This window comes from Alternaria arborescens (assembly GCF_004154835.1).
Source record: "Alternaria arborescens strain FERA 675 chromosome Unknown contig_82, whole genome shotgun sequence".
NCBI classification, from domain to species: domain Eukaryota; kingdom Fungi; phylum Ascomycota; class Dothideomycetes; order Pleosporales; family Pleosporaceae; genus Alternaria; species Alternaria arborescens.
In genome coordinates this window covers 1,685-25,664 of record NW_021167937.1, presented here as the reverse complement: position 1 = coordinate 25,664, position 23,980 = coordinate 1,685, and the positions used below count along the sequence as shown (strand labels likewise).

The window sequence follows — 23,980 nt, the reverse complement described above, 5'->3', positions numbered from 1 at the left end:
GCTTTCGAAATGAATAAAAAGGATGTGACACTAAACCACAGCTCATGCGTGACGATTCTCTGATAACGGGCTGTGCGAATGATTGGAAACCAGTCGCAGTTGACGTGCAGAAAAACAACAAAACTTGTTTGCCTGCATAGTCTGGTGAGTTCTGGACGAATCGAGGCCTACCAGGCATGCATTGTGCGACCTGCAGGTTGAGCAAACTACGCCACATGAACTCAGCCTTGTTTCAGGCATCATCGCCTACTTGAAGTCGGCGTATCGCCTTCTATTCAGCGCAATACTGCGCTTGAAATCCTCGATTCCTGTTTTCATCTAATACAGTGTCACAACATCATCCATGGCTTCATATCCAGGCAGCGACAGCAGAGGTGGCTTTGCTCCACGGAGAGGGCGAGGCCGTGGTGGAAGAGTCCCGTTCTTTGCGAAGCCCAAGGAACAGGTGAAACCTGACCTTAAGAGACATCCGCTTGGAGACCTTGTCAAGGAGTTTCGCAATTCGGATCTGAGCGTGAAACCCGCAGCTCTAGCAGAGATATCCGATTGCCAGTATGTAGCATCCTACAATTGGCTCAACGGCAAAGTACCCACCATTGTCATTCCAGGTGCGCTCTTTCTCGCAATTACCAGGCCGAGTTAACAGTCATAGGAAAACCTCCTCGGTGGACACCACTTCCTACACCACGGCGTCTGCCAGAGGACTATGGGCAATACTTTCGTGACCCCAACGCCGCTATGTATCCCGAATATCCAATGGCACCCGTAGTGCGTGCGATTATTGAGACCAACCCTGAATTCAACTCTGCGAGCACCGATCTCTTCGCTTGTGGAAGCACCCTTGGCAACCTCCTCCGCTTCGCTCGGGGTGTCGACAAAGCTTTCCGTTTCAACATCGAGGTCGTCGGCGAGACCGTCTTCTTCGTACGAAAAGAGAATGACCCTAAAGAAGTTATCAAAGACGTTAGAGGTTATGGTCATACCTTTCCAGAGGCATACACCACATGGGAGCAGAGCGTTAGAGGCTCCGAAACCCACCAACGCATCATACGATATGAGTTCGGCGGCTTGGAGTGCCTCGTGCGGTTCGAGAGTGACGGCTACATTGAAACAGCCGGAGCAGTCAATGATGCTACGCATTCAGAGAGCGCCAAAGACCCCGATGACCTTCTGGCAGCACTCCAAGACACAACGATCAGCAGGCCATCAGACTTCATGATAAGCACACATGATGCTTTGACTGTCAAACAGGGTGGAACCACGGTGCTGCAAGACGTCATTTTCGATCTGAAGACGCGCTCAGGGAAGTACAAGAAAGACATAGACATGAGCGACATCCACCCAGCGCTCTGGATCAAACAGATATCCAACTTCATCGTCGCCTATCACAACGGTGCTGGACTTTTCGAAGACATCCGAGTGCAGAATGTCAAGAACGATGTGCAGGCCTGGGCCAAAGATAACGAAGAAGGCATCCGCCGCTTTGCCACACTTCTAGATACGATTGTTAAACTCGCTAGGAGTAACGCAGGCAAGTTGCTCGAGGTGTATTGCCCTGGAGCGGACCGCTTGGAGGTCCGGTTTCAGTATGGCAAGGGTGTGCACGCCTTGCCTGCTGACCTGTCAGACCGCTGGGAGAAGACTTGTATGAATGTCGTCTCTACGCAAGATGATGAATCCGACCAGTTCAAATATAGCGATGGGGGTATCGGTCTAGATGATAGGTACGAATTCGACACTGGCTCTGAAGATTCTGGATCGGAGCCAGACTACACTGCTTGTTCCGCTCACGATTGTGGCTACTGTGGCAGGTGCACGGATTGAGGTTTGTAGGCTAAATCGCAGGCATAGGGTAGAGAAAGCGAACAGCTGGCGCGCATTCTATTGTAGTTCTCACGAAACCTTTTTATCATGTTCCGTTGGAACTTCGTCCGCTGCTAGTACTAGCTTTTTGGTTTGATCTCTGATCATAGCGATTACCTCTAAGTCTTTTTGCGAGGCTGCTCATATTCATTGGAAAAGCTGTCGTCAGCGTGGCCGTCTTGCTCCGACTGGCCTACAAACGGTGCTTGGGTTCCATACTTTCTTACCCTTGCGAGGATTCGTCAAAAGACCGTAACTACATAATTCCCATAGCGGTCTTCTTCCTGGAAGAGTTGAGGGTCAAGTGGCTGTCGATAGGCCTCGAACCGCCGCTGAACTATGTGAACATTCATCTTGTCATCGCCTCGTATCTCAGCCTCTACAATACCCACTCGTCGATATACCCCGGGATTGGCTCCAGGCAATGGATGTAACAGAAGACCCATCACGGTGCCCTTTTGAGAAAAGTCTTCGTCCTCGTCCTCGTACTCAGGATCCTCCACGTAACACAGTATCGGCATGATGAGAATGTTTCCGAGAAACGCCTTCGCTCAATTATCTTGAATCCACTGTTTTGGGCTAGATGATCGACTTGTTGACGATGGTGTATCCAATCTAGCACCACTGAGCTCGTCAGTAATCCTAACGCCCTGCGCAAGCGTATCTTCACGATACTGCAGAGCAGCTTGGGGCTCTTTTGGAGTAGATGGCCGAGTCATGTCGGCCAAGTATTCTTCAACGGTTGAGTCGAATCATTTGTCTTGATACCATGTAAACGTGAAACTGCTGTCGTTCGAACCAGGGATGAAAAAGTATGAAGGACCCTCCATTTCTGAACTTGATGACCAGCGATATTCGCTTGGACATTGTAAAAGAGGCCCAGAAAGCTTTAACTCTGAGTGATGAGCGAATTGGATGTCACAGATGCGATGCACTGCAGCTTTGTTTAAATCACGGTCCCAATTCACGTGTTTTCCGCGTGCCAGCCATGACCAGCTTGGCGAGTCGGTCCATGGTGGTACGGTTCTGTAATTCGGGGATTGGTCATCATGATCGAACTCATAGAAGAGTATTGCGCGATGAGGATCCTTGATCCATAGTCCAAATATGCTTTTATCGTCGAGATATTGTGCGAATTCGTCGAGAATGCCGGCTATGGCAGGTAGCTGGTCCGTGGCAAATGTAAGACTACGATATGAGTAGTCTGATATAACATCGTACCAGGCGACGTAGAGAGAAGCCTAAGCTTAGTCAGTCTGCATAAGTGGCTCTAGATGCCTGGTGGGCACGATCGTGACTGACATCATTGTAAGGTATATTCCCAAGGTTGAACATCTAAGATTTATCCATTCCGACTCGAAAGGGCCTCTCTAGAGGCGTATCTAACCAGCCAGAAGGCCAGGTTTCATTCATAACTGCACGTTTACAAATCCAATACACTTGGTCATCATCGAAGTGTACAGTCCGGGTTGACTAACAATCAGACTGTGGACGTAATTATGTGTATGCAAAAGCACTTACAAGCAGTTGTTCTTGCAGTGTCCAGGCCCGAGAGAATATAGGGCCTTTTCTTAATGTGGACCACGGGTGCCCAGTCGTTATATGATAGCATCCCCTAGAGTCATCCTGGGTGGTTGAGCATTCAGTTTCCGGAACGTGATTACGCGGAGTTATATTCCCCGGAACTGGATCAATGCGACGCTTGGATGGCAGGAATCCTTCTGCTCCAGCAGGAAAGCCGGAAGCTGAAATGGTACAACTTGAGTATTTATATACCTTATGCATGGAACGCGATTCCTGCTTCCAGTCTTCAGGGTTGTCCTGCAAGATGCAAAGAGAATCGATCCAAATGTATTGGAAGCCTAACTTCACAGTCGCAAAGAGAGCGTCCTGAAATGTCCTAGATAGACTATCTACAGGGATCGACAATTCGAACGTGCTGAGATTTGTGCGCGTCGTGGTCAAGAATTTGGTATTGCCCCAGCAATGGCGTAGGGTAATGTATGGTGTTTGTATGGGAAGCGAGTCACCTTGACAGATCCTTGCCGATATTTTGGAGCTTGTGATAGTTGAGTCGATGTATATAAGCCTAGTTGGGAGTACTCTGTGACCCAAAGATGATTGGCATACACTGTGTTCTAGTACACATTCGTTCATTCATTTTCGTATCAGGGAGAAAGTCTGTTCCGATTTTGTTGATGGACTCAACTCTGAACAGATACTCTGTGCAATTTGCACTAGGTTCCTTAGCGCCTCATCTCGAATGCAGAGAAGTATTTACCTCTGATGGCTGGCTCCAACGGCCAGAAAGAAGTTACGGTCGATAGTTTGTCCTCTGTAGCATAGATGTTGATATATAACTCGAATTCCAGCACGTCGCTTGCGCGGTATCTGATACGTTTGTTTTCCCACATGTATGTTGTATGATGAGCGATGTGAGGTTTCTGGCGTCGATTAGACCTACGCGATCTGTAATCTCTCAAAGTCCAACTGCAAACATAGCAGTTTTGTTCGACTGCTTGTAAAAGCGCCTTGTTGTTATCATGATGGTCGTTTTCTTGGACACTCTTATCTGGCCCTTTTGAGATAATTTCCTGGCACTTGGCACACAGCCTGTTTCCCGACATTGTCGCCGAGCGAACAGGTAACAGTAACTTATGGCATTAGCTATTCTGTCACCGCAAGCGATAGTGCGTGTGTGCTCTTCTAACGATCCGGTTGAGAGGCTAACCTAAGAGTGAATCACAAAACCGCGGAGTGATACGCTCGTTTGCTTGCGCTAGGAGACATGCCCCGGAAACCACCGACTTTATGTTAGCCCCGGACTTTCTGAACGTTTGCGAATGTGTATTGTAGTTGGCGATGTGCTGGACATGGAGACAGGAAGGCGGGGCTGAGGCGGGGCAAGGTCAATGACGTCAAGGCAAGGTTGCTCGCCTAACATGGGCAGTTGCATCAACGCGATCACGGATTGACACTACGTCGAACACTCTATAGCTATGATTCGTCTGGCAATCATTGTTCGTGACTCAAAATTCATTTCCGATCAGTCTTCAGCTGCGACAGTCATGTTCCCGACTTCCCTTCCTTCAGCAGAGAAGCGAATATGCAAAGGACAACAACATTACAGCACGTACAACGCGCCCCATGAACAAGGTCGTATAAACGCATGAACCTTCCAGCCGCAAGACGCTACATGTTGGCGACTACCTGCATCATATCGAGAACTCAGATGGTACACCGCTGCCGGAGGAAGAGAATGCGGTTCTGATGAAGAAATTGATCGGTCATGTAACGCGATCTGAGAACGTGCTGAAGCTACAGTGGTTTGATAACAGGGACATGATTGCATGATGTGATGCGTCGACACTGCACAGCGCTACAGGTACGAGAGCAAGTTCACGCGTGACATGCGCAGATCGACTGCGAAAGATGATAGCTCGGAGGGTTGGGGTATCAACTCGACTGGAGAGGTTCTTGCAACTGACACCGTCAATCTCTCGAGCCTGAACTACTTCGCAAAGTAGTGCAGTCGTCCATTCTTCCCATGCATTAGAGTCTTGTTTCATCTCCGTGGTTGAATCTGCGATATAAAATATCGTCACTACATCATATGACCAGAGTAATAATTGTCGTGAATATATGTATTATGTAATAGAAGGCCGGGTATCAGCGTATACATCCTAATATCGTACAGCGTCAAAACGAAAACCGAAAGACGCTCCAACATATGCTATGCCACAAAGGAAATAAGAGAAATACAACCAAAAGAGATATCCAAAGAGTGTGCTCAAGACCGAAACCGGACAACGGACAAAAAAAACCCCGAAGCTGGTATACAAAAGAAATTAAGCATCTCCACGCACGTGTGTCACCAACATCAAGATCATCACAATCCATCCATCATCCTCGTCAAGGCCAACCAATCCGCCAGCTCCTCCCCACTACTCTCCCTCTGCCCCGCAATCTCCCTCGCCCTCAGCTCCGGGCTGCTCAACTTCTCGTTGACCTTTTCTAGATCCAAGATGCCCATTATACTACTTCGCCTCTCACTCAGCCCACTGTCCACGCGTGCCGCAGTCGTGCGGCGCTGGATCGTAGCTGGTAGTGCGACGACGGGCCGTGGATCCATCATATTGTTGAACTCTGTGCTGAAGAAGTCGGGGCTAGCGAGGATGTGAGGGGATGGAATGGCGATGGGTCGGACGGGCGGTTCGAGGTTGTTACTTTGCTGTTGCTTCGAGGGGGGTGGCGTGTTGATGCGGAGACGGAAGAGAGAGGCGTGTCTTGGCTTTGGTAGATTGTCGAGAGGGGGAGGTGCAGATTTGGATTTGTTGAAGAGAGACGAGGCTTTTCGAGATAGGAAAGACGGTTTCCGGGCGGTAGGGAGTGGCGGTGATGTGGGCATTGGGGCTGGTAGTGTAGGATGTTCGCGTAGCGGTTTTGCGGAGGCTTCTTCATTGGCTTTCAGGATACGAGCCTCCGCTTCTAGCTCTCGGCGTAACTTTGCTTTCGCTTCTTCTTCCTTCAACTGCTGCATCTTCGCTTCGTATGTTGCGATTGCGGCGGCTTGTTTTCGTTGATCTTCTTCAGCTGCATGTTCCTTCTCTTCCGCAGCTTTGAGTATATCTACTATCAAGCTCTTCTCTCCCTCAGGGAGATCTTCGGCTACGCAGGAGACCGGCGTCAAATCCCTCACATTCTTTGCGTTCGCTCTCGCACCTTCACGCAACAGAGAGGCAATGATCTTGTCACTTCCGCCGGCGGCTGCCGCATGCAAAGGGCTGTTCTGCTCCACGTCAGGCATGTCAATCTTAGCGCCGTGACGAAGTAATGAATTGAGAATTTCCCAATCCCCGCGCTCAGCAGCCATGTGAAGTGGTGTTCTTCCATCCATGTCGATGCTGTTCGCCTCGGCTCCATGGAGCAAAAGCTCTTGTACCACGTCGAAGCGATTCGCCTCGACTGCCGAATGCAACGGCAACCGACCGTTGGAGAATGTGGATGCAACGTTCAATTGTGCACCCTTCGCGAGCAACAAGCTTATTACATCCAAAGCGATTTCAGGGTACTGTTCAAGCAGGAATGTGAGGGGATGCTGAGTCAAAACTGTACTCTGCTTCGAAGTCGACGTTGACTGTGCCGATGGAGAGCTCCGTGGTATACACGCATTCAAATCAGCGCCCGCATTCAGAACAACGCATAGAATTTCTAGCACGTAGTCCTCTGGCATTGATGGTGTAAGTGTGATGTGTCGGAGGAGAGCCCACAGTAACGACACACCCAAAGCCGATCTGGGTAAGGCATTGACGTCTAGGCCCATTGCAATCATGTGTTCGAGATCCTTGACAGGTACCGTGGTAGAAAAAGCCGAAACTTCTGCCACAGGATTACTTGGCCGTCTTCGCAGTACTCCTGCGCGCTTAGTCCACTCGTACTCTGCAAACAGTTTCAGAATCTGCTTGTCAGCCTCAACAGTAGGCCGTAATTGGCTGGCTCCGGGTATCCAATCCTGGAAATCGAAAGTGGCGCCATGCTTAAGCAGTGCATTGACGAAGACAGGCTTGCCTAACGTTACGGCGTAGAACAACGCATCCTGATTCTTGTGATCCTCGTGGTTGACGCAGTTCCGACTCGCTTTTCGGTCCTGCTTCTGTACCAGGAGAGCTTCAACCACGGGTAGACCGTCCTCTGGAAGCGCCTTGATAGCAAGAATGAGCGGCGTTGCACCCGATCGCTCGCGCGTAGTCCTGCTGACACCACGATCACAAAATGGGCCAACAATGGCAGCAATGTCTCTCCAGGTCGCTGGCGCTTCAGGTGTGCTTTGAGCAATTAGGTGCAGAGGGCTCATACCATCCTCATCCCAAGAATTGATGCTTGGTGGTATCGTGAGAAGTGGTACAACGGACCATTGGTGATTTTTCACGGCGAGAAGAAGCGGCGTGTTCTTGTCCTTGTCCCCAATGGCGGTATTTGCGCGAGCTCGGAGTAATAACTGCACGGTCTTCTCTAAGCCATTCATAGCTGCGAGATGTAGAGCTGTCTGTCCGTTGGCATTGGTTATGCGTATGTCGGATGCTTTGACCAAAGACTCCAGGTCTGGCTCTTCGTCCTTCTTGCCGTTCGCAGTAGCATTGAGCAAAGGCGTGAGGTCGTCAGCATCGGTTAGGTTGGGGTTCGCTTTGTGCCGCAGTAGCAACTCTGTGCAGGATCTACTGTGAGTAGCAAGATGCAAAGGTGTATCGCCGTCTTGGTCTCGCGCATCGATCTCCGCGCCAGCATCGATGAGCAGTTTTGCGATCTTGGTGTTGCTGAAACGTGTAGACACGGCATGATGAAGCAGTGTCTTGCCATCTGGGTACGCTACAGTAGCATCAGCGCCTTGCTCTAGCAGCGCACCCAGGATGATGGACATTGACTCCTTTTCCTGCGCCAATGGGCTTTCGAAAGTGGCTTGGAGTACAGTAAGACCCCTGCCATCACGGGCGGTAAGATCTGGAGTACGTTTGAGAAGCGCAGTAATCACTGGTGCTCCGGCGCATGCTAGTGCCACGAAGATGGGTCGAAGACCGTCTGCTGCCTCTCGATCTGGATCCGAGCCCTTCTCTAGGAACATCTCCACCAAGCTGGCGTCGTTCCTCTTGATTGCTTCCACAAGAACGTTGGATTCTGCACCGCAGGCTGCGGTGAAGATGTCGGCGATAAGGTCGTTGCCCATCGAGAAACGGCCTTGCGTCTTCTGCACATGCTTGAGCAGCATTTCCCTCTCTTTCTCAAGTTTGTTGCGCTTGCCATGTGCGGCGTTGATAATTGCCACGGCGCCTTGGATGTTATTGGCTTTTAGGGCAGCCTCTGCTGGCGTTTGACTGTGGACGTTGAGTGCTTCATAACTAGCACCATGTTTGAGCAGCGTCGTGACGGTTGCTAGCGATCCGGATTTAGATGCGGCGTAGTGAAGAGGTGTCTCGCCGGATTGATTTGTCTTGGTCTCGAGATTGGGTCCATACGGGATAAGAAGTTCGATAAGATCACTACGGCCGTTCTTGACAGCCAAGTGCAAGGCTGTCTCACCACCGTCCGTCATCGCAGCATCGACGTTTGCACCAGCATTCAGGAGTATCCTCGCGATACTGGCATGTCCATTGGCGATAGCGATGCACAGCGGTGGTATTCCCAAGCTAGTAACATCATCTGGCGATCCGCCAGCTCGTAGAAAATGTGACAGTGCGGCTTCCCGTTGGTGGAAGACGGCATAGTATATGGGCGTCCAGTCCTTCGATGGCTCAAATGTCCCGTCGCCCTCTGGTAAACCTGCAGGCTTCCCAAACTTGCATCTCAAGATCTCAACAGACGTCTGCAATGTCGAACCCTTGCGTTTCAACGCCATCGGTCTCGTCGTATCCCTATCCAGATCCAGGTCGATATTGCGGGGAATTGGAGGCTCCATGTCGCTTGAGTACCTCGCGGAAAGACAACTGCAAGGTTTGGATTTCATCATCCGCGGCCTGACATCCACACTTGATAAAGAACTACCAAGTTACCGAGCAGTAGCGACAAAAGAAAATATGCAGGGTAGAGAAAAGCATTCGAGTACCCTCAGGGCAAAAGAAAGCTACCATGAGCGACAGGAGCTTGAAAAGTACGCTCCCCACCATTCCCCTTCTTTTTCCAAATTGGACGAGCTGAAAGGGTCTGGCTTACCCACGAATCAGGACAATCTCGTCGCGGTTGTCGTGCCATTTCGCCTTGCTTACCGCTAGAAGCCATGGTCAGATTACCAATAACGGGTGTCTTGTCGTGCTCCAAACCTAATAGCGCCTCCACTGCAGTCCTTGAGCGGGTAGCTGATTGCCTAAATCGGATCGAACAGATCACGTACGACTCGCGTCTTCGCGGGACGGTGCGTCGAGGACGATCACCACCAAGCGCATCCCTTGCAGCGCGCTTCGTATCAATCGCCTCAGGAAAAATCCTGGAGGCGCTGTATATAAATTTGTTCTTTTGCTTGGCTTTCTCGCGACGGTCCGCCAATTGCGAAGAGCGCTACTATGTATAGAGAAGCGAGGGCGCGATGCAGGTACAACTCTGGAAGGCTGCAAGCCAATGCAGCGTGACAGCGATTAACACGACCCGAGACGTGCCAACAAGCAAAGTCACTGAAAGCAATGGAGAATGCAAGCCTTTCGCGCTCAAAGTTCGGGAGGAGTCGAGGCCGATCCTGCTTGCGGCGTTTCGCTAGCCGACCCACGTGTTTGTGGCTTGAATTGGCTCAGGGGTAATCGCCCTCCGTCGCCTCGCTATTGCGCACCGTCGTCGCTGGCCAAGCAGACGGCGGCAATGCTACGGGTACGTTGTTTCCGCAAAGATATTCTCGAGACCGAAGGCGTATATTGAGTGGAGATTGGACGAAAAGTCGAATTGCAATTGCGCTTATGCACGTGAGGTGTCTGGGAGACCATCGTCGCTATGAACAGCGGGAGATCGTCCGCCCACTCCGTATCACGAGGATGGAGACGCGAGGCTTTCCGAGGCTGTTACATCTAATCGTGTTGCGTTACCACGGGGTGTTAGCAAGATCCAACGTCATACTTCATGCCTTCAATGCATAGCTTGAGTGCAACTCGCAAAAAGAAGCTTCATCAAAGTGGGAGCTGAGTACGCCCGATCATGTGGCAAAATGAATGTTTGATTCTTCGTTTGCTACAGCTGAGAAGATCATCTGAAAACCAAGTAAAAGAGTGTAAGAGGACGCAAAATGTGGCGTTCCAGAGCGCAGCAAGCAAAAGCAAATCAAGCCATCTTCCAGCAATCTGTATCTTCTTCCTCCGATCTGCACCATTCTCCTTTTACGGCGATTGGATCGCCTCTCCAAGGGCGCAGTTTCAAGTCCATTGACATGCGGCATCCCCGTAAATCTACACAGCCGGCCACCACGTCTCAAAACTTCACACCCAACTTCCAGCCAACTTGGAGTGCGCGACTCCACACGAAGCAGAGCGATGCCACTATATAGCAAGCTGCAGTCCAGATGACCACACCCCAGTAGTGCCCACCTGTAGCCTGAATGATAGCCCCCGCGATAGGGATACCCGTGAGCGTACTGAAGCTGACAACAGTATAGCACGTAGCGTAGTATCTCCCGTACACATTCGTGTCGCAGAGCTGGCCTACACAAACCGGCGTGAGGGAGATATTCGAGCCAGATGCGAAACCGAAGATGACTGCGTAAACAATAGAGAGAGCTTTGATAGCTGTCGCCTCGGCCTCAGTGGTGGGGGTGAGGAGCGATGCGGGGAGCCAGAACACCAGTGATGTAGCTGAGCAGACTGCTAGTGCAGCTATCATGCTGTTAAAGCGCCCGAGCTTGTCGGCTAGGAGACCCGGCACCCAGCGACCGAGACAACTTCCTGCGTTGAAGATGGCGATGAGTTGGTATGAGAACGACGGGTCAAAGGCGCCGGTGCTGATCGCGAAGGTAGTGAGGTACGTGATCGGGATGAAGAGCGCCCATTCCATCATGAATATGCCAATTGTAAGGAGAAAGTAGCTCTTTTGGCTGAAGATCCGGAAATCTGGCCATACTGACTGTCCAGCTTTGGGTGGTAGGCGAGAGCGGATGAGGAAGCAGGCGCCGACGCAGCAGAAAAGCGTGATGAAGCCAATAATGCGCGTCGCCCATGGGAAGCCTACGCTCGGTAGCAGTTTCTCCAAAGCCAGCGGGAATATCACTCCGCCCAGCGATCCTCCAGCGGCAGCAATACCCGTAGCGTTGCCGCGCTTCTGCAGGAAGAAGTGGCTGACTGCTGCAAAAGCGGGCGTGAAGATCAAGGATGTACCTAGACCACCGAGCACGCCGAAGACGAGAAAGAAATGCCAGTACAATGTGCACAAGCCGAGCAGGAAGTTGGACAGGCAGAGCAGGATGCTACCTGCCAGCACCAGGAGTCGCGGACCATGGGCATCGAAGATGGGTCCAATCTGTAGTCCGCAGAAGAACGACAGGAAGACGTACATGCTGAAGATCCATGAGACGGTCGACTCGGAGTAATCCGCAAGAAAGTGCTCGGCGATGTAGGCATGGTAGATGCCGACAGTGTTCATCATGCCCAGCGAGGCGATGAGACCAAGGAACGATCCCAGAACTACAGACCAGGCACCTAGGCCGCCTTCAGGATAGGTTACTTCGTCATTGGCGATAGAGGTTGATCGAGATTCCTCATCATGAGGCCGGTGAGCTTTCTCATCTCCAGTTGCAGTGTTGCTTGGGCGATTCGCCTTGAAGCTGGCCGATGCCGGGGCATCGGCGTTGTGAGTTTGGGCACTTTGGCATGGCGAAAGTGTGTCCGATGGTGGGATGGTAAATTCGGCGTGAGGGTAAGTGTTGACTCTAGTCAGATTGTAGTGTGGGCTAATTGATCCTGGCGTGCTGCCTTTTGGTTCGCTGCTCATACGACCTATTGCGTTCGTATCGGGGAAGAGGATGAATATGTGTGACAATGCGCGTGCTGCGCGGAAAGCAGTCGTTCAGATTTGGAAAGTGTCGCAAAACTCCTACACAGTCCCCAAAAGCGTTCTCGCGGGCCTGTTATACCTCCCAATCGATGACGCGCGCGGAAATTCAGTCGCAGTTTGTGGTTCCCCGAGCGGTTTGGTGTTGCATAGTCGAGCTCCCCGAGCGGTATAAGTACATTGAAGGCCCATGGAGGGGTAAAGAGCCATGACCAATAGACCCACTGTGCCGCTTCGGCTACCACTCGCAATGCGGTATCGCCCGCTACCGACGAAGGGTTTTCCACACACACCTTTTCCGACGCGGTGTATGATTCGCCCTAGATGCCGAAAACCAAGACATTGTGTGATATTGGCGGTGAGATCAACGGCAGGGCGTGGAAAGCATCAACTCCGAACATAGCAACTGTCGGAATTTGACACGGAGCTCAGCGTCGTCCGCGTCGGGGAACTTCTTGTGGGGGTCCCCGATCTGCTCAATGATGTCGACAGCTTCCTTTCCTGACCATGTATACTGTAAAAGCTCTTGAGCCATAGGCGCAATCTTTTCCGCGTCGTTGGTGGCTTCGAGGATGGACAGCCAGATCTGCGCGGGCGAGGGAGTAGATGTGAGTGTAGTAGCGTTGCTAAGCATGGAATCATAACGGCCATGGTCGCTGTCATGCTTGGTGTAGGGTGCAGCGGGCATTTTGCTGACCTCGTGGAAAGGCAATCTATTCCGGTTCGTGCTCAGTTGCAGCATCTCCAGCAGCAACCTTTTCTCGTTTGTATCGTGTGCGGACGCGCGAAGGATATCGCAGCTGTCATTCGAGGCACATGTCTGGATGGCCTTGTATAACAGTAGCCAACTACCGCGGAACCTCCAGCGGTCTTGATGTGATATATCGCGGTTGCGAGACGCATACGTAGCTCTGAGTCTGCCTTCCAGGAGTTCGTAGAGTGTATCGTTGCACTTTTCGCTGTCGGTCTCCGGTTCGTCGTCTAAAACGTCTCCTTGCGGATTGGAGTATGCAGTGGCTTCACTGACATTCATGGGCAATCGATTCATGTAATGAAGATTTTTCGGCTCCGAGGTGTCTTTGGCGGCCTCGCAAGGCTTGGACTTGAGCTTCAGTCTCGTGGTGAGCTTCATCCGGAGGACTCGTAAGTCGCGACGGAGGAGCTTAGCTGTCCAGCCAAGGTCGTATGAGCCCGGAAGAAGCATCATGATGAGAATTGTGGTGGTTGAAAGAATAAGCTACATGTACATCAGCATGATCGTAGGACGGAGATCTGGTTCAGGGTACACTCACCAACATCCACATGTGTCCGAACCGAGCACTGACAGATATGCGTGTGGAGGTGGATATTTTTGTGCGACCGAGAATAACAAAACACGTAGAGAGCAACAATATAGTTAAAGGTATACGTTAGAGTGGCAGTCATATGTGATATAATCAAGGTCAGGGAAAAATCATGGTGAAAGTTGTTCCCATGTGAGTTGAAGCTCGTGCAATCGACGCGTCACATCAAGGCAACTGCATTGTAAACAGATACGCAGCAGGCGCACCTTTCACTTCGACGCGCTTCCACGAGAAACTATTTGCACATACAACCGATACTACAGCGTTAACGTGCAATTGCAAAACGCTTCGCGCACCAGCAATACATGACTGAAAGCGCCATAAGACGTCGCATCACTATGCTTACCCTGTCCACTCCACCACCTCCCCCAATTTCCAATCCACATCCTCCATCCAAGCCCCGACACTCCACGACCCCAAATTCCTCGGCCACCACTCCTTTCCACCCTCTTCAACCACCTCCTCGTCTTTCTTCTCATGCACCTCAACCCAACACCCCCTCGCTCTCGGCGTAATCGCCGCAATATCAAACGCCCGCCACTTCTGCGTGCCCACCAGCACGGCACCTTCTTTCTTCGGATCTAGATCATACTCGTCCACCTCTGCTCCCCCGAGGACCTCGCTAAGCGACCTCTCATACTCTGGTGCAGCAGGCAATGGCGGCTGCGCGGCTGCCATGCTAAGCGGAAGATACTTTGTGTTTAGCGGAATGGGCGGAACCAACGTCCACGGCTTGAGCGTACAAGCAAAGAATGGGGCGCCGCCATCTCCATCCTTAGTGCCTGGGGGAAAGACTTGCACGGTGAGGCTGGAGGGGGGCGAGGCACCAGGTGGCGTCGGTGGCGAAGAGAAGGAGAAGCGAGCGAGGTGTTTGGGTATATTCCAGTTCAGGCGGCCATTATAGGTTGTTGTGCGTTGGGAGACGTAGATGCGGGATATGCGTTGGGCTTTTTTAGGGATCTTGATAGGCAAGTGGGATGAGGTAGTGCTAGTGGGCTGTGGGACGATGAAGTTTCCGGGGACGAGGAGAAGTTCGTCGTATGGACCTGGATTCAGGTTAGAGAGATGGCTCTGAGAGTTCCGTTCTCGTGCAGTGTCTAGGCAAGACACTCTTCATGCCATTCTCTTTTCACATCTAAAGCGTGCCGTAAAACCAATCGAATAGTCTCCTCGTCCTGGTAACCCGCTTACTTCGCACTCCTTCTCTTGTGCTCTTTACCACTATCACTGAAATCACTGCTCTTCTGGATGAGAAAGAGACATCTCACTTACCTACAGGCGTGTCCCTATACCTATACCAAGGACATCAGTATATGCGCAACGCATGTAAGCCATCTCACTTCCTTTTCTTCTCTTGCTCCATCATAGCCCGCCCGCTTCCAGCATTAACTTACCTAACGACAACCACACTCCCCAAACCCCCCTTGAACGTTCCCTTCTCCTTGTCATCCCACCCTCCAACCTCGCCTTCCAACTCATCATGCACATTTTTGGGCAACTCCTTCAATGTCAGGAAGAGCATGTACACCTCAGCCGTGAGTTTCCATGGTGCGAGCGCACGCTTGACAGGGTGATGAGCCGGTTCTTCAGACACGGACGTCGACATTGTTATGAAGCAGGAGATGTATGTAGAGAAGAACAAGATCACAAGAGACGAAATACTACCACTGTGACCGAGGAAACGACAAACGGTGACGGCTGTGTTGGCGCAGTAATGATTAGATTGATACTGTCCAGGGTTTACACGTGAGAGCACATCACCCCTCCAGCCGCGGCTTCTCGTTTACATTGCCGCGCCGCTCCCTCCTCTTTCCAGCGAACGACTGGACCTGCCCAGCTTAGATAGCATCATCTAAGCGGCACGATGCATAAATCCTACCGATCATCATCTCCAAGCAACAAGTGCGTCTGCTGTTAAGAATGTGAACGATACTTGCAGGAAGAGGAGGTGCGAAGAGAGCTGTATTGTCAAGATTTCGTACCAGCGGGTGCGGAGGGACGCGCGACAGTATGAGCGCCAAGTAGCGCCGTCCCGCGTTTTTCGACAACGCGACAACGCGACATCATCTGTGAGCACAACAGATAGTTGGGTTGATTATATCCTTCATCAGCATTGAAGAGAATCAAGTCAAAACGCGCATTGTCGTAGCCTCTCAACATTCGCTGAGCTGTCATTACGAGACCAACGAGTCCAGAGTCCACTCCGCAGCATCATATCGCAGATTGACTTCACTGCTACATTCCCATCTCACCATTTCCGAAATATACGCTTTAATCATCGGATAGGCATCCCTCTTTGTCACTTCTCCAACCAGAACCCTCGCTCCTTGCTCCTACGCGCCTCGGTCCATCATATCTGCGAGCGCAAGAGAACCAAGGAAGATACTCCGATCCCAAGAACCTCCCGTCTCCCACTATACGTATCATAATGACGCTTGTTCCTTCGGACATGCACCCCTTCAGGTACAGGAATGCAGTGACGCCCAAACATGAAAACACATCGTGACCATCAACTAAGAGAAACCACACTCGGAACCGTCGCCCTATTCAGTACAGCACGCCCGTTCGCACTACTGGTTACCGAGCTACACCCAGCATTTGTGCGCGCGCGGGAACCGTGCTTGAGCGCAGGGTCTTCTTTACGCCGCAAATCCTGTAACAGAGGGATCCCCTTGCATACCAGCAAGCCACACCCACGAGGTATCAAAGCCAAGTCCTGTCATGAGCCACTAGCCTGATGTTTTGCCACACACACACACACACACACACACATGGCAGCGGTCGATGCGACGTCAGGGTTGCTGTCTATTGTCAAGTGTGCACGTGGTGAAGGAGATGACTCGAGACGCCACCGGAGAGCCGGCGGCAAAATGCCAAGAGAACGCTTTGTTCCCGCCACAAGCCGCGCGCTGAAAGGACATCAGCCGAATGCGCGTCATGCAAGCGGACTGCTCTATGTGGGCAAGCCCTGGTCGAAAGCCCGATCGAGCATTGACCCTTTTTTTTCTCTCTCTTCGCACGTATGGGCTTGGCTTCAGCTGCAGAGCCGCATGACCTAGGTTTCTTGCTCTCTCGATTCGCCCGCCCGCCGCCGCCGTAGTTAGCCGGGAGGGTTGGATGGCGCGGCGTGATTGGATAGGATGGATTTAGGAGCTAGGAGGCCGATAGACTGACGGCTTGCCCGTTCAACTACTGGGGTGTAGTTAGGACATAAAAATAATCTCATGTCATGGTCAACAAAAGACGAAGGTGGGTTGAGTTCGGTAGATTGATGACAAAGGGGACGAGTGAAGCGGTAAAGCGGGAAAGAGGGAAACAAAGGATCTGGACAAGGTGCGATTACCCATCTAGCCGATCGTCGCAGAGCCGCAATACCGGCCCTGTGGAAACGTCACTTTGACGAATGAATCAGTTCAACTTGTCCTTTGGAGGTATGTGTGTGTGTGTGGGGGCCGCTCCCAAAAACCCTTTGGATTCTCAAGTCACCCGGACGTTATACTACACAACTACACAGACCAATATACCCATGTCTGCCTGCAATGCGGTACAGAGTGAAACAGAGCACACGACACCTTACCATATGCAAACACAACTGCATCGCTCCTGCGGGTTTTCATCTATATTTCAATCTCCGTTCCGTCCTGCATCCATTCCCGCGTATAAGACAATCATCATCATAACAAAAACACACCTATAAAATTGCAATCCCACGATACCTAGCCCCCAGTGACTACTTGCCCGCGTTAAAGCGGGTCTAAATGAATTTCTATTACCCCCAGATAATTCCCTTTCGAGGCTCCTTCTCCACATTTAACGTATATACTAAGCAAGCTGGGGCGGCAACTAGAGAATTGAAAGGTGTTCTTAGGTTCTTCTACGCCGCCGAGAGGATCCTAGCGAACAAGTAGACCGGCACATCAGTAGCGGTGTGCAAGGTCAAGCAAGGAAGGTGCGAGTGGAGATTAGTCGATGCGAGAGAGACACATGCAAGACATTTTGGTTCGCATTAAAGTGTTGGACGCTGGGAGTAGCGCTGGGCATACATGCATGTGATTTCGGTGCATGCGCACGGGCGGAGAGGAAGAGAGAGACATGGGAGCTAAAGGTTCAGTTCGTGGCAAGGGTCTACGCCACATGCAACACTGTTACTTGTCTTCGTCTTACTATGATATGAGTTGAGAAGTAAGCGACGCATTCATAAGACATGTCTTTTCCCTACAGCGTAATCACGGTGAACATTCGAAGTGATCAAAACGATAGCATCTAGGAGCCAAATGGTAATGTAGTAACGTGTGTAGAGTGTGGTATTACGGAGCCCCCATCATCTCTCAATCTGAACTGAGAAGACTCGTCAGGACAGCCGCCATGGTCTAATCAACTATTTACGCAAGTAGAGGACCAGGTAACAGAAACGAATAAAAACGCCGTCGTTGTATAAACGCATTTTGAAGACTTTTGTTGTTTGCTCTGCTAGGAGAGGATAAGAACGCCATTGAAAAAGAAAGCGACCCAAGTCTATTCGACAATTCAAGGGGGGGGATATTCCGCGTTAAAAACACAATAGAAGAGAGATGGCCAACCAAAAAAACACCTCTTTATGCACATCGATTTCGTCATACCAAGCGTCGTTGTTGTTGCTGTAACGCTGCCGCCCAATCAAAACGGGAGATGTACGTCTTCAAGAGAGGTGTACAAAGGAAGCGAAAAACGTAGTGGAGCTCTTTATCCAAGAAATCAAGCCTAGCTTATTTGGTGGTAGAAGATACTGTATTGAATCCTCAAATCCAAAGTGTAACGCCAGGTAGATGCAGGAAACAAGAGACGGTAGAACCAGTCATGACTTTTTTGTCTGTCGTCCATGAAAAACAAACATTGATGGGGCAAAAGCTGCAATCGTCGTCGTCGCGAGTTTGGAAGATTTGGGTATTGAAGAAGGGTACAAGTGTGGCGAGACGCGTCGAGAAGCGGTCTCGAAGAAGGTAAAGGGTTTAGAACATGGAGGGGTCAATGCCGCCCATTCCAGCACCTGCGACGTTTGCGTTCTGTAGATTTTGGAGGTTGGAAGTAAGGCCAAGCTTCTGCATCGCGAGCTCGGGATTGCAGTGAGGAGCGTGGGAGCGGTGGTATTTGAGACCGTTGAGGTTCTTGTATCGCTTGCCACATACTTCGCAACGGTAAGGCTTCTCCTTCTCCATGCCGACGGTGCCGGGGTATGGAATGGACGTCAGAGGATCGACAATCGAGAAGGTACCGTCGTCGTTCTCCTTGAGTTGCTGGTTCTGGTGACCATGCTGCTTGTGGTACTTGAGACCGTTTTGATTCTTGTATGCCTTCTCACAGCCAATGACTGGGCATCGGAATGGCTTGACCTCTTCTGGGAAGGGGAACTGGGGTATGCTCGCGCCGTTGATGAGCTGTTGCTCTCGTAACCTCCTAGCCATCTCGCTTTGGTCGTTTCCGCTAAGCTGGTAGTTCTTGAGCGCTGCTTGTAGCTGAGCCTGGTTCAGACCGCCACCTTGCTTGCTGAAGAGACGCTTGCCGGGCTGGTCGATGGTGCCGTTGTTGTCAAATGCGCCCATGCCAAAGTTGCCGTTGCCGTTGCCAAAGTTCATGCCCATGTTCATGTTCATGTCCATGCCCATCATTGGGTTGAAACCGCCAAAGTCCATGTCGAGCTCGGCCGGAGTGCCCGGATGTGACGATTCGGGCGATGTCAGGTTGTGATTTTGCATAGGCATGGTGCCCATTGTGGGCGTGTTGACCGACGAAACGGTGGGGTTATTTTGGAGGTTGAACTGCTGTGTGGCGGATGGCGTGGTAGGAGTGGATGTGCGCATGCCTTGGTGATTTTGCATGTTGTTGGCGAGGTTGACGTTGACGTTGAGCTGTGGCTGTTGATTTTGGTTCTGGTTGAACTGGTTCTGGACTGGGAATTGCTGCATGTTCTGCTGCTCCTCGATGGGACCGAGGTTGTTGAAGTCGATGTCGTCCATCTCCATGTCATCCAATGTGTCCATGTCCTGCACAGTCGACAGGTTGGAGCGACTGACGGAGCCGATGCGCTGGCGTGGCGCGCCGATGGAGCCTGACCGTGACTGGAAGCCATTCTGTGTGTTGTAGGCATCGCCCTGTGTCTGGCTTGGCGCAATGGAGCTGGTGGGAGCGCCTGATGTGTTTGTGAAGCCGTTCTGGGGCTGCTGTTGTTGCGGGCGGGCAGCGGGCGCGTTGGCGTGCGTCTCCTCAAAATGCTGGAGGAGATCGTGCAGCGAGGCGAGGGTAAGGCCGCAGCAGGTAAAGTCCTTCATGAAGGCGGCTTCCATCTTGGGCAGGTAGGAAGACGAGTGGAAGGAAGGCGAGCCCTGGACGAAAGGCGCGGGTGAGGTGCCCATCATGATGCTGGTGCGAGGGTCAGTTTTGGATTTGGTGTCGGGTATTTTAAGTGGATACTTACTCGTCGCGGATCCAGGACCCGACCGAGTGGCCGCCCCAGCTCATGCCGCCGGCGAAGCTGCCCATGTTTGTGCTCTCGCGGCGGCCGCGGTCCTTCATGGTGATGGGACGGGCGCCGCTGTTGCCGTAGAAGGAGGAGCCGAGCATGCTAATGGAGGGGTGGCGCTCGCTCATGCTCGGGCGCTGGCCATTGGTGAAGTCGAAGTTGTTTGGGTTCAGCAGGCCAGGCGTGGTGGACATGTTGTCGGGCTGGGCCTCGGCCTGCTGTCGCAGGGCCGACGTCAGGTTGGACGTCTGGTTCTGGGGCGAGTTGGAGCCATAGCGCGGGGGCGTCTGGATGTCGATGGGCGAGGCGGTAGCCATGTTGGCGAAGCCGCTGTGCAGTTGCGGCTCCTCGGGGAAGAGGGGGAAGCTGCAGTCGCCCGCGTCTTCGAAAAGGACGTCCTCGCTGGGCTGGTGGCTGGCCACAAGCTCTTGGGGCTTGCGGTGCCAGAGGTTGGAGAGGCCGGCACTCGGGTCCTTCTTACCACGGCCAAAATGCGGCGACGATGGCTGTTCGATAGGAGTGCTGATGGGGGTGCTCGCTGCCGTGGATTCACGCGGCGAGTGGGAGAGAGGTGGCGGCTGCTCGTAGGAATCCAGCTTCGCGGTGGGCGAAGGTGTGTAGAGATGTGGCAGTGGGGAAATAATGCTAGTGGAACGGCGACTCGTTAGGCGCAGTTTCAAATGACTGTGCGTTGGCTTGGGTGTGGCGTATGGTGTATAGTGGCTGGCAGTAGCAGTGGCTTGTTATTTTCTTCTTCTACTCAGCAAGAATATGTCGCTGAAATAGGTCGGGGATAGTTGTCTGGAATTATGCAATAAGTCGTGCCGGGGCGTGGGAAACTATATGCGTGTCGGTGGGAGCCAGAGCGGTGACGAGCGACGAGCGGCCGACCTCGAGATCCCTGCCGATGGGTGGGTGGATACGGCCAATTGCGGGCAGGCGCTACTGTGCCTGTATGCGTCGCTCCTGGCAAGGTGCAAGTCTGACGAAGGGCGATCAGTGATTGTGCGATGCGAGTGACGAGGGCGGCAGCGTCATGATATAACCGCGGAAATTGTCGCGAATTGCCTGCTTCTCGAAACCCATCACCAGGCACAACAACGTCTCAATGCCACCCAGCTGAATAAGCATCACAATGCCTACGCCTCGCAAGCAACGGCACTGCCGGCCGAGGCAACTTCTGATGAGCACCGCGCACGGCCACATGGTTTCTGGTACGCGCCCCTACTAGAGCCGGAGCATGGAGACATCTCCAAGCGTCTACTGTCACGCCGTCGCCTCTGCAAGCCACCCTGGCCCGTAGCATCACCAACATACCTCACCTTCTAGAAGCCCGCCGCTGATGGAAAGTACCGTGGCCTTGTCCTTGCACGTGGCGCAGACAACCGCCGTACTATGGAAGCTGGGCATCCAACCATGCCACATCCGAGTATTCACCGACACCATACACTTGTTGGAATCTCACCAACAATACCAAACAAACGTATACATCCAACTCTCTATCCCAACTATATACGCGAACCGCCGCTGACGCCCATGCACTCTCTCCTGCAACCTGCAACTCACTAACATGGCTCTGCTCCGCTGTGAACTCAAAAGGGTCTTGGTCTGCACCACACCCAACATGCTTCATCCCTACCCGCCGTGCTAGCCACCACCAGCCCGTCTTCGAGCATCCCCAGCGCTGAACATGGTCGTTTCGAACCGTCAGCCAGTCTCTCGGCCAGGTCGGCAGAATGCGTCGCCCTTGGCCGGACTGCTCTCGGCTGTTTGACTGCCTTGGGCTCTCTTACACAAGCAATCAACTAACCAGCCGCCGCTGCTATTAGCCTGCGCTACATGCGGTACGTACTCTGAAGATGTTGGGACGACGACATGCGTCGCGTATCGATGCTCTGTAGCCTACACATCGATTGCAATCTCTAGCGCCAGAGTCCAAAGCCATCGCAGAGATACTCGGCAGGTCTTGAACTTACTTTTTTACCCCATGGTCTACATGGTTTACATTTCTGGGGTAACAACCTGTCGCTTGCCAACGTGCGTCAGTCGTCGTTGCATGCTTGACTGCCACTCTCCAGCTCCAGTACCGACGACCCGAAATGTCGTGCTCGTCCACCAACCAGGACAAAACTACAAGATAGCCAACCCCCACGGCCGCCTCACAAGCTTCATTTGCACAGTCTACACCTCCTGGTGATCTCAGTTGCATATTCGAAACATGCAACCTGTCCCCGTGATGATGCATCCGAGCGCCGGAGTCTTCTCATAACGTCCTGTAAGTAAGTCCGCCCTACACAAGTCCAGCCATCCTTGCAAATGTGACGCCCAGTTCGCTTCACGTCTTGAGCGCTCGTTTCATTGGACCCTGCAGCAGCTCATTCTCCCACGTCGTGCTGAATTGGGGATCCCGCCCTACACGCAGTCCCATTTCATCCCACTTGCGTGTGTCACTCTAGACACCTCATCACCGCCCCCGTCAAGCACTTACGAAAGCACCTCAAACATGTCGTTTTTGGATTACGACGACTCCGACAATGTTTTCAACAAGTACGCGCTACCGCTCGTCATATCCGAGGGCTGACTGCGCTCCTCGGGCATGGGCGGGATTTGTTGGGGCGGCTCTCCCGCTGTCCCTTCGCTTGTTTACCAACGCCGCCAAGTAACATACGCGGAAGGCCTAACCGGTGCAACTTCCGACTTGCGAGCCAGAGTATGGGCTGCGTGTGCGACGTCACTCACCTGCTCACCCATCGCCAGATTGCTTGGGGTCCAGCTCGTCTCAGCTCTCGATGCCAACCACCAATCCAATATTCTCTCGCCACGCACGGTACCTCGAGCTGAATCGTCGTCGCTTCCGACGCTCAACGCAGCGTTTCTTGGTCCATCTCTTGCAGCAAGTGTGGCGAGACAAGGCATCGTCAGATTCACCAACCCCCAACATCGCATCAGGACTCCAACTCCAATCCCGGCTAGCATGCTTCACCGCCAACTGCCGCCAGACGTGACGTACCCGGTATAACAGTATCTATTATCCGGTAGCGCACGACAGTGCATCGACACCTAGGCTGCTTCAAGATCATGCACATTGCATCTTCCGATCTTCAGCCTGCCCTCTTCTGCTGGTTCACGGTACCATGGGAAGAATAGGGACAACTCGCAACTACATTCAATCCAAGACGACAATTGCTGTCATGCCGATTGCGGCAGCGGGGTAAAAAGCAATTCTGGTACTGAAGCACTGGGCAAAGTGACCCGGACAGTAAGTAAGCTTTCTGTACCGACATCTCAGCTGGCTCCAATAAAGAGGCAATCATGAGGCCAATTCATCGCATGTCCAAACGGTCCCGCTACCGGGCTCGTGAACCAACGCCGCCAGCCGTCACAGCACTACGTGGTCGAAACGGCCCTTTCTCATGTTCACATCTGCGCGTCATTCCTTTTGGCGTCAGGCACGTCTACCTCGAGGGACGAATCGCGACCACGTATCACCACTACTAACGTCAGTAGCCTGATTTCCCTCGCTTAAACAGCCAGGTCTCGCAATGATCAATCGCGTCCGTTGGCAAGGTAACGTCAAGGACCCATGGGAAATCATTTATCCCAGCAAGCAGTCACAATTTTTCGAAATTGTCCGAAACACCATCGCTTATGGCGCCTTAAAATGCTCCTTGAATCCACTCTGCATCGTCGAATTCGCCCTACTCGCATTTAGCCACTCTCCACTTCGAGCTTCATGCATGTGCATTTCAAGCTTCAACGCTAGAAT

General features: G+C 52.2%; 6 protein-coding genes across 6 annotated transcripts; 1 reads left to right on the top strand and 5 right to left on the bottom strand.

Annotated features, from left to right (window-relative positions):
- Positions 1-343: 343 nt before the first annotated feature.
- Positions 344-1,824, top strand: AA0111_g12488 (hypothetical protein; the record flags this gene model as incomplete). Its single annotated transcript, XM_028646473.1, has 2 exons — positions 344-608; positions 653-1,824. The coding sequence occupies 2 exons, from the start codon at positions 344-346 to the stop codon at positions 1,822-1,824; spliced, it is 1,437 nt and encodes a 478-aa protein (XP_028499903.1).
- Positions 1,825-5,752: 3,928 nt separating this feature from the next.
- Positions 5,753-9,313, bottom strand: AA0111_g12487 (hypothetical protein; the record flags this gene model as incomplete). Its single annotated transcript, XM_028646472.1, has 1 exon — positions 5,753-9,313. One exon carries the CDS (start codon positions 9,311-9,313, stop codon positions 5,753-5,755), a length of 3,561 nt encoding a protein of 1,186 aa, XP_028499914.1.
- Positions 9,314-10,803: 1,490 nt separating this feature from the next.
- Positions 10,804-12,315, bottom strand: AA0111_g12486 (hypothetical protein; the record flags this gene model as incomplete). Its single annotated transcript, XM_028646471.1, has 1 exon — positions 10,804-12,315. The coding sequence occupies one exon, from the start codon at positions 12,313-12,315 to the stop codon at positions 10,804-10,806; it is 1,512 nt and encodes a 503-aa protein (XP_028499913.1).
- Positions 12,316-12,739: 424 nt separating this feature from the next.
- AA0111_g12485 (hypothetical protein) lies at positions 12,740-13,582 on the bottom strand (the record flags this gene model as incomplete). The annotated part of the gene is made up of 1 exon (XM_028646470.1): positions 12,740-13,582. One exon carries the CDS (start codon positions 13,580-13,582, stop codon positions 12,740-12,742), a length of 843 nt encoding a protein of 280 aa, XP_028499912.1.
- A 478-nt stretch (positions 13,583-14,060) lies between these two features.
- AA0111_g12484 (hypothetical protein) lies at positions 14,061-15,324 on the bottom strand (the record flags this gene model as incomplete). Its single annotated transcript, XM_028646469.1, has 3 exons — positions 14,061-14,764; positions 14,991-15,010; positions 15,113-15,324. The coding sequence occupies 3 exons, from the start codon at positions 15,322-15,324 to the stop codon at positions 14,061-14,063; spliced, it is 936 nt and encodes a 311-aa protein (XP_028499905.1).
- A 3,382-nt stretch (positions 15,325-18,706) lies between these two features.
- On the bottom strand, positions 18,707-20,531 carry AA0111_g12483 (hypothetical protein; the record flags this gene model as incomplete). Its single annotated transcript, XM_028646468.1, has 2 exons — positions 18,707-20,114; positions 20,170-20,531. 2 exons carry the CDS (start codon positions 20,529-20,531, stop codon positions 18,707-18,709), a joined length of 1,770 nt encoding a protein of 589 aa, XP_028499904.1.
- Between the last annotated feature and the right edge of the window lie 3,449 nt (positions 20,532-23,980).